This window comes from Bubalus kerabau, chromosome X (assembly GCF_029407905.1).
Source record: "Bubalus kerabau isolate K-KA32 ecotype Philippines breed swamp buffalo chromosome X, PCC_UOA_SB_1v2, whole genome shotgun sequence".
Taxonomy (NCBI): domain Eukaryota; kingdom Metazoa; phylum Chordata; class Mammalia; order Artiodactyla; family Bovidae; genus Bubalus; species Bubalus kerabau.
The window spans coordinates 29,144,668-29,160,884 of NC_073647.1; the positions used below are offsets into that span (position 1 = coordinate 29,144,668).

At 41.5% G+C, this 16,217-nt stretch overlaps 1 protein-coding gene across 1 annotated transcript; it reads right to left on the reverse strand.

The window, feature by feature from the left end:
• Positions 1-15,615: 15,615 nt before the first annotated feature.
• LOC129639688 (39S ribosomal protein L23, mitochondrial-like) lies at positions 15,616-15,983 on the reverse strand. Its single transcript, XM_055564874.1, has one exon. It carries the CDS (start codon positions 15,969-15,971, stop codon positions 15,651-15,653), a length of 321 nt encoding a protein of 106 aa, XP_055420849.1. The 5' UTR covers positions 15,972-15,983; the 3' UTR covers positions 15,616-15,650.
• Between the last annotated feature and the right edge of the window lie 234 nt (positions 15,984-16,217).

Consider the following 16,217-nt stretch of genomic DNA (forward strand, 5'->3'; position numbering starts at 1 on the left):
GGGAGAGGCCACTTATGGATGTCTGATCAAAGAATCCTCAGATATCAAGTAATGCTGATGGAAAATCCAGGCTTCACTATATCCCCTTGTGAGGTTCTTAACCCAGCCACCCTCCTCCCTACCCCCGAGGGCTCTCTCCCCTTTCACTCTTGTCTAGAAACCTTGGACCACTGGACAAAACCCTGAGAGGGATTGTCAGAAGATCCTCTGACCAATCCTGAGGAAATCTGGTACACTGATGGAAGCAGCTTTGTCTTGGATGGAAAAAGAAGAGCCGGGTATGCAGTAGTCTCCAATTTTGAGACAATAGAGGCTAAGCCTCTGCCACCAGGTACTTCAGCCCAATTAGCTGAGCTCATAGCCCTGACTCAAGCTTTAGAGCTGGGAAAAGGAAAAAGAATAGCCATTTACACTGACTCCAAGTATGCCTTTCTGGTGCTACATGCACATGCGGCTGTTTGGAAAGAAAGGGGCCACTTGACCACCCGAGGGTCCCCAATCAAATATGGTGAGCAGATTCTTCGACTCTTGGAGTCAGTCCATCTGCCCACTGAGGTTTCAGTCTCCTACTGTAAAGGACACCAAAAAGGGAACACGGAAGTGGCACGAGGGAACCAAGCAGCTGATCAGGCAGCTAGGAGAGCAGCATTACAGAACCATGACCTAATAGGGATTTCCACCTTAGTTCCACAGACTAATTTGCCAGAAACTCCTTCATATACTGAAGGTGAGACTCTTAAAGCTAAGAGTGAGGGCTTTCAAGAAGATCATATGGGGTGGTTCCAAAAGGAGGGACTCCTTTTTCTGCCTGGAAACCTCCAATGGAAGTTGGTTAACTCCTTACATGCCACTACTCATTTAGGAGAAAAGGCACTCCAAAGATTACTAGAAAGGTCCTTCAGAGGAACAGGCTTCCAAACAACTTATAAGACAGGTTGTCTCCTCTTGTCCCACTTGCCAATTAAACAGGCTCAGCCCATCCAATGACGTGGGGCCTACCCAGGAGAGGACTGGCAGATGGACTTTACCCAGATGCCAGTTTCTCAAGGGTATAAATACCTATTAGTTATACATTCACAGGATGGATTGAAGGCTTTCCCACCCAGACTGAGAAGGCTGAGGAGGTAGTTCCCAGGTCATTACAAAGTGACAATGGGACATCATTTACTTCTAAGGTCACCCAAGGAGTCTCGAAAGCATTGGACATTACTTATTATCTCCATTGTGCCTGGAGGCCTCAATCTTCAGGAAAAGTAGAAAGAGCCAATCAATTCTTAAAATCAGCGATAAAAAAGATAGCCCAGGAGACCTCCCTGGGATGGAAGGAGGCTTTACCAATAGCTCTCCTCTGCACCCGCATTGCCCCTAAGGAACAGGTTGGTCTTAGTCCTTATGAGATGCTATATGGGAGACCTTTTGTTTATGTCAATGACCTCTTCCTAGATCCAGAGGTTCAGACCCTCCAGTCTTATACCATGGCCATTGGGCAATTCCAACAGGATATACGCTTGTGGGGTATGAACCAGGACCCAAAAGATTCTAAAGACGCACCAATATATGCTCCAGGGACTCAAGTCCTAATTAAAGTCTGGAAAGATGGGTCCCCAAAGGCTCAACTCCAGCCCACATGGAAGGGCCTCTACCCTGTAATACTTTCTACCCCCACAGCAGTCAAGGTACCAGGACATGACTCCTGGATTCACTACTCACAAGTCAAGCCATGGAAGAAAACAGAAGAGGACACTCAATATACCTGTGAGCCCCTGGGAGATCTCATATACCTATTCAGAACTACCAATGAGTGCCATTCTAATGAACATCCCCAAAATCTGGTTTCTGGGGATAAGATTTCTCAGGATAACTCTAAGGAGCCAACAGAGCTTGACAGAGACTGTACTCCAAGACAGACAGGAGATAGATCTTCTGATCCCTGAACAAGGAGGGACTTGAGCTATCCTGGGGATGTGAATTTAAAATTGACCAATGTCCCTACTAGTCCTCGTTATGCTATATTGATGATGCCTATGATTATTCCATGTACTATGAATTGTCTAACCTGTTTTGTCTCTGCCCAGGTCAACCAGCTACAACATGCAGTGCCAGTTCAACAAAGATATAAAACTACAGCTGACCACAGAAAATATCACACACCCTTGGACACCGCTATAAGGACTCAGGATTGAGACTAGCAAGAGGGGGAGGCCCAATACCCCTCGCAGCCCCAGTTCAGCAGGAAGTAGCCAGAAAGACCTCGACGCCCCTATTCCCAAAGAATTGGGCCTCCCATCTCTTGAGGGGGGAATGTTAGGTAGGTAGAATAGGGAAAAGGAGTCCAAAATGGCGGTGGCTAAAAGACAAGGAAGGTCCAAGGACCAGAGTGAAGACTTCAGGCAGAACAAACAGAACAAACAGCACTCCTGGCTAAGCCCAATTTGCATAGGGCAGGCCCAGGTGGAAGAAAAAACATATAAAAGGAGGAGCCAAAGCGCTTTCTCTGGGACTCTCTCTCCCGCGTGCATGCGCGCGCTCTCTCTCTCTTTCTCTCTCTCTTTCTCCCTCCCCACGCACTTCTCCACTCCCTTCTCTTCGAGTCTTGGATTCTCCTGCTATCTTCTAAATAAAATGGAGCTGTAACACTGGAAAAAAAAAAAAAAAACTACCATTTCTTTTTATAAATATAGTGCTGTTCAGGTTATCTATTTATTTTTGTGTGAGCTTTTATTTTTAATCTCAGACCTGTAATTTACATTACTAGAAGTTAGATTTATTTTATATATTTCATATGTCTACTTAACATGTTCAGCTTTTCTTCTTGTGACTTGAGCACATGGAATATAGTTGCAACAGACGTTCTAATGTTCTTGTCTAATCATTTGATCACATGTGCCATTTTCTGGTCTGTTTCTGTTGAATGGTTTTTATCTTCATCACCGGTCCTATTTCCCTGATTACCTAAATTCCTGGTAAATTTTTATTTGATGCCAGACAATATAGGGTTTTTTTTTTTTTTTAATGCTGTATTTTGTCCCTTAAAATTATTCTCAAAATTAAATCTGAGTTGCTTTAAATTTACTTGGAAACAATTTGATTCTTTTGAGGCTTGTTTGTAAGCTTCATTAGACAGGACCAGACAAGCTATCCATCTAGGACTGATTTTTGTCCAATACAGAGGCAATGCCCTCTGAGGACACTACCTGATGTCATCTGAAACACAAGGTATTTCACTCTAAGTTGTAGGAATAGGAAATGTTTCCTGTCCTGTGGGAGCTCCAAGAGCTGTTCTTTCTGCTCTTTTCCAGTGAGTCTTTCTCCAGCCTCAGGTAATATTCTCATATTCATGCACTGAACAGTGCTCAGATAAGGAGTTGAAGAGATCCTCTACATATCTCTACAGTCTTCTCTTTGTGCATTTTTTATTTTGTATTTTGCCTTCAGAATTCTCACTGCTTTCTGTCAGATTCTCAGCTCTCTCTTAGCTTAGGGAAGCCACTGAGTTCCACTTACATTCTCTCTCTCTGTGATGCAGCCTGAAATCTCCCATCCAGGAAGTAAGGTTTCATTTTGCTTCCTCTCTTGCTGGACCTTATCTCCAACATGTGAAAACCATTACTTCATATATATTATCCAGTGTTTTTAGTGGTTTCTGCCAGGAAGATAACTTCATTCCCTGTTACTCCATCTCAGCTAGATGTTTCCTAAGATATTATTTTATTATTTAGCTTTTTATTATGAGGATAATATTTTCTTATAAAAATTTCAACCAAAATAGACATGTATACAGAAAAATTAGACTTCTCACCATGTTGCCCACCCTATATTCTCCCAAATTCAACTGTACCCATGATCTTTAGAGGAGAAAAAAAAAAATGAAATGAAGTCGCTTAGTCGTGTCTGACGTTTTGCGACCTGATTGACTGTAGCTTACCAGGCTCCGCCGTCCATGGGATTTTCCAGGCAAGTGTACTGGAGTGGATTGCCATTTCCTTCTCCAAGGGATCTTCCCCACCCAGGGATCGAACCTGGGTCTCACGCATTGTAAGCAAATGCTTTACCGTCTGAGCCACCAGGAAGTCTTTAGAGGAAACAGTTTGCAATTGGTATGTTCATATATAGAAAGTTTTATATTTATTTAAGTATATACATGCATATATCATATATATGTAGGATACAGATATATATAAATATTATGTATATATAAATATTTTAATCAAAATGAGATGTTAAATATTATTTGGTAAGTTACTTTTCTTGTTCTGTATCTTTGATTCATTCTACTATATGCCATATCAGTTAGGTTATTTACAGTCGCTCAGTCATGTCCGACTCTTTGCGATCCCATGGAATGCAGTATGCCAGGCTTCCCCGTCCATCACAAACTCCCAGAGCTTGATCATACTCATGTCCATTGAGTTGGTGATACCATCCAACCATCTGATCCTCTGTCATCCCCTTCTCCTCCAGCCTTCAATCTTTCCCAGCATCAGGGTCTTTTCAAATGAGTCTCTTCTTCACATCAGGTGGCCAAAGTATTGGAGCTTCAGCTTCAAGAACAGTCCTTCCAATGAATATTCAGAACTGATTTCTTTTAGGATTGACGGGTTTGATCTCCTTGAAGTCCAAGGGACTGTCAAGTCTTCTCCAACACCACAGTTCAAAATCATCAATTTTTTGGTGCTAAGCTTTCTTTATGGTCAAACTTTCACATCCATAAATGACTACTGGAAAAACCATAGCTTTGACTAGACAGACCTTTGTCAGCAAAGTAACATATCCGCTTTTTAATATGCTGTCTAGGTTTGTCATAGCTTTTCTTCCAAGTAACAAGCGTCTTTTAATTTCATGGCTGCAATCACCACCTGCAGTGATTTTGGAGCTCAAGAAAAGAAAGTCTCTCACTGTTTTTTTTTTTGTTTGTTTGTTTCCCCATCTATTTGCCATGAAGTGATAGGACCATATGCCATGATCTTAGTTTTTTGAATGTTGTTTTTTTTTTTAATTTATTTTTATTTTTAAACTTTACAAAATTGTATTAGTTTTGCCAAATATCAAAATGAATCCGCCACAGGTATACATGTGTTCCCCATCCTGAACCCTCCTCCCTGCTCCCTCCCCATACCATCCCTCTGGGTCGTCCCAGTGCACTAGCCCCTAGCATCCAGTATCGTGCATCGAACCTGAACTGGCAACTCGTTTCATACATGATATTATACATGTTTCAATGCCATTCTCCCAAATCTTCCCACCCTCTCCCTTTCCCACAGAGTCCAAAAGACTGTTCTATACATCAGTGTCTCTTTTGCTGTCTCGTACACAGGGTTATTGTTACCATCTTTCTAAATTCCATATATATGCATTAGTATACTGTATTGGTGTTTTTCTTTCTGGCTTACTTCACTCTGTATAATAGGCTCCAGTTTCATCCACCTCATTAGAACTGATTCAACTGTATTCTTTTTAATGGCTGAGTAATACTCCATTGTGTATATGTACCACAGATTTCTTATCCATTCATCTGCTGATCTAGGTTGCTTCCATGTCCTGGCTATTATAAACAGTGCTGCGATGAACACTGGGGTACACGTGTCTCTTTCCCTTCTGGTTTCCTCAGTGTGTATGCCCAACAGTGGGATTGCTGGATCATAAGGCAGTTCTATTTCCAGTTTTTTGAGGAATCTTGAGTTTTAAGCCAGCTTTTTCACTCTCCTTTTTCACTTTCATCAAGGGGCTCTTCAGTTCCTATTCACTTTCTCCCATAAGGGTGGTGTCATCTGCATATCTGAGGTTATTGATATTTCCCCAGGAAATCTTGATTCCAGCTTGTGCTTCCTCCAGCCCGGCATTTCTCATGATGTACTCTGCATAGAAGTTAAATAAGTAGGGTGAAAATATACAGCCTTGATGTACTCCTTCCCCAATTTGGAACTAGTCCATTGTTTCATGTCCAGTTCTAACTGGTGTTTCTTGACCTGCATACAGATTTCTCAAGAGGCAGGTAAGGTGGTCTGCTTTTGAAGAATGTTCCACAGTTTCTTGTGATCCACACAAAGGCTTTGACATAGTCAATAAAGTAGAAGTAGATGTTTTTCTGGAACTCTCTTGCTTTCTCTATGATCCAGCGGATGTTGGCAATTTCTAAATCCAGCTTGAACATCTGGAAGTTTTCAGTTCATGTACTGTTGAAGCCTCACTTGGAGAATTTTGAGCGTTTCTTTGCTAGCATGTGAGATGATTGCAATTGTGCAGTAGTTTGGACATTCTTTGACATTGCTTTTCTTCAGAATTGGAATGAAAACTGACCTTTTCCAGTTCGGTGGCTACTACTGAGTTTTCCAAATTTGCTGGCATATTGAGTACAGCACTTTTGCAGCATCATCTTTTAGAATTTGAAATAGACATATTAGTTCAGTTCAGTCGCTCAGTCGTGTCTGACTCTTTGTGACCCCATGAACTGCAGCACACCAGGCCTCCCTGTCCATCACCAACTCCTGGAGTTCACTCAGACTCACGTCCATCGAGTCAGTGATGCCATCCAGCCATCTCATCCTCTGTTGTCCCCTTCTCCTCTTGCCCCCAATCCCTCCTAGCATCAGAGTCTTTTCCAGTGCGTCAACTCTTTGCACGAAGTGGCCAAAGTGCTGGAGTTTCATAGACCCACCTAATTATTTTAATTTTCTCAAGCAGTTTAAGAGACATTTGTTGTTGTTTTTCAGTTGCTTTAGTTATGTCTGATTCTTTGTAACCCTATGGACTGTAGCCCACCAGGCTCCTCTGTCCACGGAATTCTATAGGCTAGGATACTGGAGTGGGTTGCCACACCCTCCTTCAAGAGATTTTCCCAATCCAGGGATCCATTCTGAGTCTTCTGTCTCCTGCATTGGCAGGAGGTTTCTTTACCACTAGCAGCATCTGGGAAGCCCCATATCTATAGTAAAAGTTCCTAAAAGTATAATGTGCATATTAAAGTTTGGCAGGAATTGCCAAAATATCCTGCAAACTAATTGTACTTTGTATACTCCTAACCAACAGTGTGAGAGCATTTCCTACTCTTACGCTATTTTCTTTTTTTGTCAATCAGATGGAAGCAAATTGCCCTTTTGTTTTAATTTATATTTACCTCTTGAATAGTGAAGTTGAATATCTGTTTTTATGCAATCAAGCAATTCAGCAAATTGCTTATTTCTGTCCACCATTCCTTCCTTCCTTCCTCCTTTTCTTTCTTTTTCTTTGATTCAATATTTTATAGATTATGCTCCATTTAAACCTATTACAAAGAGATGGCTATATTTCCTTGGGCTATGCAGTATGACCTTGTTGCTTACCTATTTTGTACAAAGTATTTTGTATCTCTTAATCTCATACCCCTATCTTTGCTCACTGTCTTTTTCAACTGGATTATTTGCTTTTCTTTTTGATTTATATGTTAGCCTTGTATTTTCTATTATACACTTTGCAATTATTTTCTCCCAGTCTCTTCTTTATGTTTTAACTTTGTATACTATTTGCCATAGAAGTAGTGATTGAAAACGTGTTTTCTCAGAAAGAATAGACTCTTTCTCTTTTTCTCTCTAAGATTCTCCCTCCTCCATCACCAGCAAGGCCAAATAATACAATGGTTAAGTGGGTTTGAAAAAGAGAACAGGTTCCTCTGACATTCAGGAGCTCTGCCTGAGTGTTTCTACAAGCTTGTCTGGTACTCATAGCTTGGTATTCTCCTGTTGGACATAAATACATTCACAGAACATCATCATACAAAGTCCCTCTGTGACCATGATGGATTAGGGAAAAAACAAGTCCACTCCATAGTCACATCCGAATGTAGACAAAGATGAACACTGTGCAAATTATAAAAAATGATCACATATTTCTCTATCCTGGCTAATGCTACTGTTGTTTCTTTACCTGTTACAGCTTTACCTTTGTTTTAGACTGGCCTCCCAAAGCCTGAGTGCTAAGTTGCTTCAGGCTTGTGCAACTCTGTGCATCCTTATGTACTGTAGCCTACCAGGCTCTTCTGTCTGTGGAATTTTCCAGACAAGAATACTGGAGTAAGTAGCCATTCCCTTCTCCAGAGTATCTTTCTGACCTAGGGATCAAATCCGGGTCTCCTGCATTGCAGGCAGATTCTTCACCATCTGACCACTGGGGAGGAAAGATTGAGGGCAGGAGGAGAAGGAGGTGAGAGAAGATGAGATCATTGGATGGCATCACCAACTCAATGGACATGAGTTTGAGAAAACTCCAGGAGATAGTGAAGAGCAGAGGAGCCTGGTGTGATACAGTCCATGGTGTTGCAAAAAGTCTGCACGACTGAGTGACTGATCAACAACAACAACCCCACTTCCTGACAGCATCTGATTCAGAACAAAACTGCTTCTTTGACACTTTCCTCCAATCATCATATGTAAACCCAAATCTTCTAACAAGTCCTTTCTGATATCTTCTTACTGAGTTGTTCCACAGTTGCTATGGTGTGTGTTGCCTCTTACTGCAATGAATGGTAAATCCTAGTTGTTTAACTATGGTGTGTTCCTATTGATCTTTGGCTAGAGGACTTTGAAAGAATAATATGAACTTGTTGTAGCTTATAGTCAAACTGTTTTATTTTTTAATAGAAAAGGTCATATCCAGTCCCATGAAATCCTTTACTACTTTATTGCATTACCATATGTCTGTCATACAAAAATCTGACTTTTGAGAGATACTTTGTACTTTAGGGTAAATAGTATTGGGGAGTCAGTGTACTATGTTTGAAAAAGCACTGCATTTGATATGAGGAAATTTGAATTTGCAACATAATAGCAGGATGGTTTTGAAGGAATGAGTTAATCTCTCCAAGCTTTGATTTCATCATCTATAAATGGAGATAATAACTCTTATCTTATCTCACATGCTAGTAAAGTAATGCTCAAAATTCTCCAAGTGAGGCTTCAACAGTACATGAATTGAGAACTTCCAGATGTTCAAGCTGGATTTAGAAAAGGCAGAGGAACCAGAGATCAAATTGCCAACATCTGTTGGATCATCGAAAAGGCAATACAGTTCCAGAAAAACATCTACTTCTGCTTTATGGACCACAAGAAACTGTGGAACATTCTTCAAGAGATGTGAATACCAGACCACCTACCTGCCTCCTGAGAAATCTGTATGCAGATCAAGAATAAACAGCTAGAACTGGACATGGAACACCAGACTGTTTCTAAATTGGGAAAGGAGTACATCTAGGCTGTATATTGTCACCCTGCTTATTTAACTTCTGTGCAGAGTACATCATGTGAAATGCCGGGCTGGATGAAGCACAAGCTTGAATCAAGGTTGCTGGAAGAAATATGAATAATCTCAGACATGCAGATGACACCACCCTTATGGCAGAAAGTGAAGAGGAATTGAAGAGCCTCTTGATGAAAGTGAAAGAGGAGAGTGAAAAAGCTGGCTTAAAACTCAATGTTCAAAGAATGAAAATCATGTCATCTGGCCCCATCACTTCATGGCAAATAGATGGGGAAACAAAGAAAACAGTGAGAGACTTTCTTTTGTTGGGCTATAAAATCACTGCAGATGGACACTACAGCCATGAAAGTAAAAGACGCTTGCTCCTTGGAAGAAAAGTTATGACAAGCCTAGACAGCATATTGAAAAGCAGAGACACTGCTTTGCTGGCAAAACTTCATCTAGTCAAATTTGTGTTTTTTTCCAGTAGTCTTGTATGGATGTGAGTGTTGGACTCTAAAGAAAGCTGAATGCTGAAGAATTGATGCTTTTGAACTGTGGTGTTGGAGAAGACTCTTGAGAGTCCCTTGGACTACAAGGAAATCAAAATAGTCAATCCTAAAATAAATCAACCCTGAATATTCATTGGAAGGACTGAGCTGAAGCTGAAGCTCCAACATTTTGGCCACCTGATGCGAGGAACTGACTCATTGGAAAAGACGCTGATGCTGGGAAAGATTGAAGGCAGGAGGAGAAGGGGATGACAGAGGATGAGCTGGTTGAATGATATCACCGACTCAATGGACATGAGTTTGAGTAAACTCTGGGAGTTTGTGATGGACAAGGAAGCCTGGCATGCTGCATTCCATGGGGTTGCAAATAGTTGGACATGACTGAGTGACTGAATTGAACAGAACTGATCTTACAAAGTTGTTGTGAATATCCATGATATAATGTATATGGAGCCTTTTGTAAACTACCAACCTGCACTGTAAATTTGGAAGTCTTAAAAAAAAAAAAATTTAGAGCTGGAAAGGAACTGGTTTAATACACACTCCCTTTCATCACCTCATTCTATTCAAGGGGGAAAAAAACCAGAAGAATTGGCATGTCTTTGATCCTAAAGTGACTTAGGGGGTTGACTCAAGATTAGATTTCAGGCGACGGTCCTAAGATGGTGGAGGAATAGGACTGGGAGACCACTTTCTCCCCTACAAATTCATCGAACATTTGAACACTGAGAAAATTCCATAAAACTTCTGAATGCTGGCAGAGGACATCAGGCACCCAGAAAGGCAGCCCATTGCCTTCAAAAGGAGGTAGGAAAAAATATAAAAGATAAAAAGAGAGACAAAAGAGGGAGGGATGGAGATCCATCCCGGGAAGGGAGTCTTAAAAAAGAGAGAAGTTTCCAATCACTAGGAAACACTCTCACCAGCGAGTCTGTGGTGATCCTTGGAACCTCAGAGGGCAACATAACTGGGAGGAAAAATAAATAAATTATTAAAACCCAGATTACGTGCCTAAAGGCAACTCCTAGTGGAGAAGCAGTGCAGATGCTTGCATCCACCACTAGTAAGTGGGGACTGGATAGGGAGGCGCAGGCTGCATTGCTTAGGGTAAGGACCGGGCCTGAAGGCCCTGAGGGCAATCTGAGGGAACTAACTAGAGATAGCAAATCAGACTGTGGGATAGCTATCCTGCGAAAAGCCCTAACCTAAGACACCACCAGGCCCACTGACAGAACAAAGGACTGGGCAGAGCTAGCCAGCTGCAGACTGGCCCACTCCTGCTGGAGACAGGCAGGCGAGGGCAGCCAGAGCCAGAAGGGGGCAATCAAGGCCCCAGAGAGGCATCTTCTACCAAACCTCAAGTAGGCTTCATTGCTAAACAAGATTGCTTGGGATTCTGGATGGTCGACATCCACCGGGAAGGTTGCAGCCAGAGATCAGTTCTCCAGAAGAGACTCATGGCACACCTGAGAAGGTGCACCAGTTGTACATCCAGGAAACCGAGTGGCAGGGATAGGGGAGGCAATAAATCACAGCCCCAACTGGGGGTGACGGCACTCACCAAGCACCTGGTCACCTGAGCTGCTCAGACGGGGGAAGAGCACAAAACACAGGCCCAATCAAGTCTGTGCCTTTGTGGAGTACCTGAAAACCTGAACCTGAGCTGCTTAGACCTGGGAAGTGCTCTCAACCCAGGGCACACCTCAGACAGTTCCTGGCAGAGCAACCTAGAGCCTGAGCTGTGTAGACCGGGAAAGCACACAAGCCATGAGCAAGGGACAAACCCAGTGTGGCCAAGACACTGGGAGCACTCCCCACAGATGCCAGTGATATTTGTTTGCAGTGTTCCTCCCTCCCCACAGCACGACTGAACAAGTGAGCCTAAAAAAAAAAGTGACCACCACCGCCCCCTTGTGTCAGGGTGGAAATTAGACACTAAAGAGGCCAGCAAACAGAAGAAGCTAAAATAAACAGAGGGAACCACTTTGGAAGTGACAGGCGCAATAGAATAAAACCCTGCAGTTAGCACCGACTACATAGGGAGGGGCCTATAGATCTTGAGAAGTGTAAGCCAGATCAAGGAACTATCTGAAAATGAACTGAACCTACACTGCCCACAACAACACCAGAGAAAGTCTTAGATATATTTTTACTATTATCATTTTTTTAATTAAAATTTTTTTTTACTTTTAAGTCTTTTGTTACTCCTTTAATTTTAATTTTTATAGCCTGCTATTACTTTACAAAAAAAAACCTTATTTTTAAAGCAAACTTCATATATATATATATTTTTATAATTTTTGTTATTTTGTTTTTTTTTTTTTCTTTAATATTGTATTTTTGAGAATCTAACCTCTACTCTAGATTTTTAATCTTTGCTTTTTGGTATTTTTTTTTTTTTTTATCAGTTTTGTACCTTTAAGAATCCAATCTTCAGTACCCATTTTTTTTTTTTTTTCAGTACCCATTTTTTTAACTTGGGAGTGAGATTACTGGCTGGATTGCTCTCTCCCGCTTTGGACTTTCCTTTTTCTCCACCAGGTCGTCTCTATCTCCTCCCTCCCCCTTCTCTTCTCTACTCAACTCTGTGAATCTCTTTGTGTGTTCTGGGCTGTGGAGAACACTTAGGGAACTGATTACTGGCTAGATCAGTCTCTCTCCTTTTGATTCCCCTTTTATCCTCCTGGCCACCTCTGTCTCCTTCCTCCCTCTTCTCTTCTCCATGTAACTCCGTGAACATCTCTGAGGGATCCAGACTGTGGAAAGCACATAGGGAAGTGATTACTGGCTAGCTTGCTCTCTCCCCTTTTGATTACCCCTCTTCTCCTCCTGGTCACCTCTATCTCCCTCTGCTCTTCTCCATGTAACTCTCTTCTCCCTCTTCTCCTCCCCATGTAACTTTGTGTACCTCTTCGGGAGTCCCTCTCTGTGGAGAAATTTTTCATCATTAACCTAGATGTTTTATCATCAGTGCTGTATAGATGGAGAAGTCTTGAGGCTACTGTAAGAATAAGACTGAAAACCAGAGGCAGGAGGCTTAAGTCCAAATCCTGAGAACACCAGAGAACTCCTCACTCCAGGGAACATTAATTGATAGGTGCTCATCAAACGCCTCCATACCTACACTGAAACCAAGCACCACCCAAAGCCAACAAGTTCCAGAGAAAGACATACCACTCAAATTCTCCAGCAACACAGGAACATAGCCCTGAGCTACAATATAAAGGCTGCCCAAAGTCACACCAAACTGACATCTCAAAACTCATTAATGGACACTTCATTGCACTCCAGAGAGAAGAAATCCAGCTCCACCCACCAGAACACTGACACAAGCTTCCCTATCCAGGAAACCTTGACAAGCCAGCCATCCAACCTCACCCACAGCAAGGAACCTCCACAATAAAGAGGAACCACAAACTGCCAGAATACGGAAAGGCCACTCCAAACACAGCAATATAAACAAGATGAAAAGGTAAAGAAATACCCAGCAAGTAAAGGAACAGGATAAATGCCCACCAAAACTAAACAAAAGAGGAAGAGTTAGGGAATCTACCTGATAAATAATTCTGAATAATGATAGTGGAAATGATCCAAAACCTTGAAAACAAAATGGAGTTACAGATAAATAGCCTGGAGACAAGGATCAAGAAGATGCAAGAAATGTTTAACAAGGACCTAGAAGAAATAAAAAAGAGTCAATATATAATGAATAATGCAATAAATGAGATCAAAAACACTCTGGAAGGAACCAACAGTAGAATAACGGAGGCAGAAGATAGGATTAGTGAGGTAGAAGATAGAATGGTAGAAGTAAATGAAACAGAGACGAAAAAAGAATTAAAAGAAATGAGGACAAACTCAGAGACCTCTGGGACCATGTTAAACGCTCCAACATTCGAATCATAGGAATCCCAGGAGAACACAAAAAGAAACACCATGAGAAAATACTTGAGGAGCTAATAGTTGAAAACTTCCCTAAAATGGGGAAGGAAATAGTCACCCAAGTCCAAGAAACCCAGAGAGTCCCAAACAGGATAAACCCAAGGTGAAACACACCAAGGCACATATTAATCAAATTAAAAAAATCAAACACAAAGAACAAATATTAAAAGCAGCAAGGGAAAAACAACAAATAACACAGAAGGGGATTCCCATAAGGATAACAGCTGATCTTTCAATAGAAACTCTTCAGGCCAGAAGGGAATGGCAGGACATACTTAAAGTGATGAAAGAAAATAACCTACAGCCCAGATTACTGTACCCAGCAAGGATCTCATTCAAATATGAAGGAGAAATCAAAAGCTTTACAGACAAGCAAAAGCTGAGAGAATTCACCACCAAAAAACCAGCTCTCCAACAAATGCTAGAGGATCTTCTATAGACAGGAAACATAGAAAGGGTGTATAAACTTGAACCCCAAACAATAAATTAAATGGCAACGGAATCATACTTATCAATAATTACCTTAAATATAAATGGGTTGAATGCCCCAACCAAAAGACAAAGACTGGCTGAGTGCATACAAAAACAAGACCCCTATATATGTTGTCTATAAGAGACCCACCTCAAAAAAAGAGACACATACAGACTGAAAGTTAAGGGCTAGAAAAAGATATTCCATGCAAATAGAGACCAAAAGAAAGCAGGAGTAGCAATACTGATATCAGATAAAGTAGACTTAAAAACAAAGGCTGTGAAAAGAGACAAAGAAGGATACTGCATAATGATCAAAGGATCAATTCAAGAAGAAGATATAATAATTATAAATATATATGCACCCAACACAGGAGCACCTCCCTATGTAAGACAAACACTAACAAGTATGAAAGGGGAAATTAATAATAACTCAATAATATTGGGAGACTTTAATACCCCACTCACATCTATGGATAGACCAACTAAACAGAAAATTAACAAGAAAACACAAACTTTAAATGATACAATAGACCAGTTAGACCTAATTGATATCTATAGGACATTTCACCCCAAAACAATGAATTTCACCTTTTTCTCAAGTGCACAAGGAATCTTCTCCAGGATAGATCATATCCTGGGCCATAAATCTAGCCTTGGTAAATTCAAAAAAATTGAAATCATTCCAAGAATCTTTTCTGACCATAATGCAGTAAGATTAGATGTCAATTACAGGAGAAAAACTATTAAAAATTCCAACATACAGAGGCTGAACAACACGCTGCTGAATAACCAACAAATCACAGAAGAAGAAAAAAAAGGAAATAAAAATATGCATAGAAATGAATGAAAATGAAAACACAACAACCCAAAACCTATGGGACACTGTAAAACAGTGCTAAGGGGAAGGCTCATAGCAATACAGGCTTACCTCAAGAAACAAGAAAAAAGTTAAATAAATAACCTAACTCTACACCTAAAGCAACTAAAAAAGGAAGAAATGAAGAACACCAGGGTTAGTAGAAGAAAAGAAATCCTAAAAATTAGGGCAGAAATAAATGCAAAAGAATCAGAAGATACCATAGCAAAAATCAACAAACCCAAAAGTAGTTCTTTGAGAAGTTAAATAATTGACAAATCATTAGCCAGACTCATCAAGAAACAAAGGGAGAAAAATCAAATCAATAAAATTAGAAATGAAAATGGAGAGATCACAATAGACAACACAGAAATACAAATGATCATAAGAGACTACTATCAGCAACTATATGCAAATAAAGTAGACAACTTGGAAAAAATGGACAAATTCTTATAAAAGTACAACATTCCAAAACTGAACAAGGAAGAAATAGAAAATCTTAACAGACCCATCACAAGCACGGAAATTGAAACTATAATCAGAAATCTTCCAACAAACAAAAACCCAAGACCAGATGGCTTCACAGCTGAATTCTTTTTTTTTTTTTTTTTTCCATCTCCACAAGCCGCACTTTATTTGAGTGTGACGGCTGGCTCCCGTCACAGGCCAAACCAGCTGGGGACACCCCCACACCTTGGGTTGGGGCTCTGGCGCTGCCGCTGCTCCTCCAGCACCTGGTCCCGGAGGTCCTCATCCGCAGAGCTGCCGCCAGGCTGCTTCCCCTTGGGAAACAGATCTGGGAACATGAAGGTCTGCCCGTGTGCCAGCTGCACGTAGGCCACCTTACAGTCTGGCTGCTTTATCCTGATGTTCTTGTGATCCCTCCTCTTGTTGGAACCGTGCTGCACCCTCGTCCGCACGGCGGCCACTGGCACATTGTAGATGCAATCGAGGTAGTTCCTGAGGTCCACTCTGGTCATCAGCACGTTCCGCGCCATTGCCCGCTTCAGGGGCCGCGGGCAGAAGGAGGGGCGGGCCCAGGCCGGGCCCGCCCCCCCCGGCGCAGCGCCCCCTGGCGCCCGGGAGGACACACGCCGCCCGCACACCTCCACAGCTGAATTCTACCAAAAATTTAGAGAAGAGCTAACACCTATCCTACTCAAACTTTTCCATAAAATTGCACAGGAAGGTAAACTTCCAAACTCATTCTATAAGGCCACCATCAC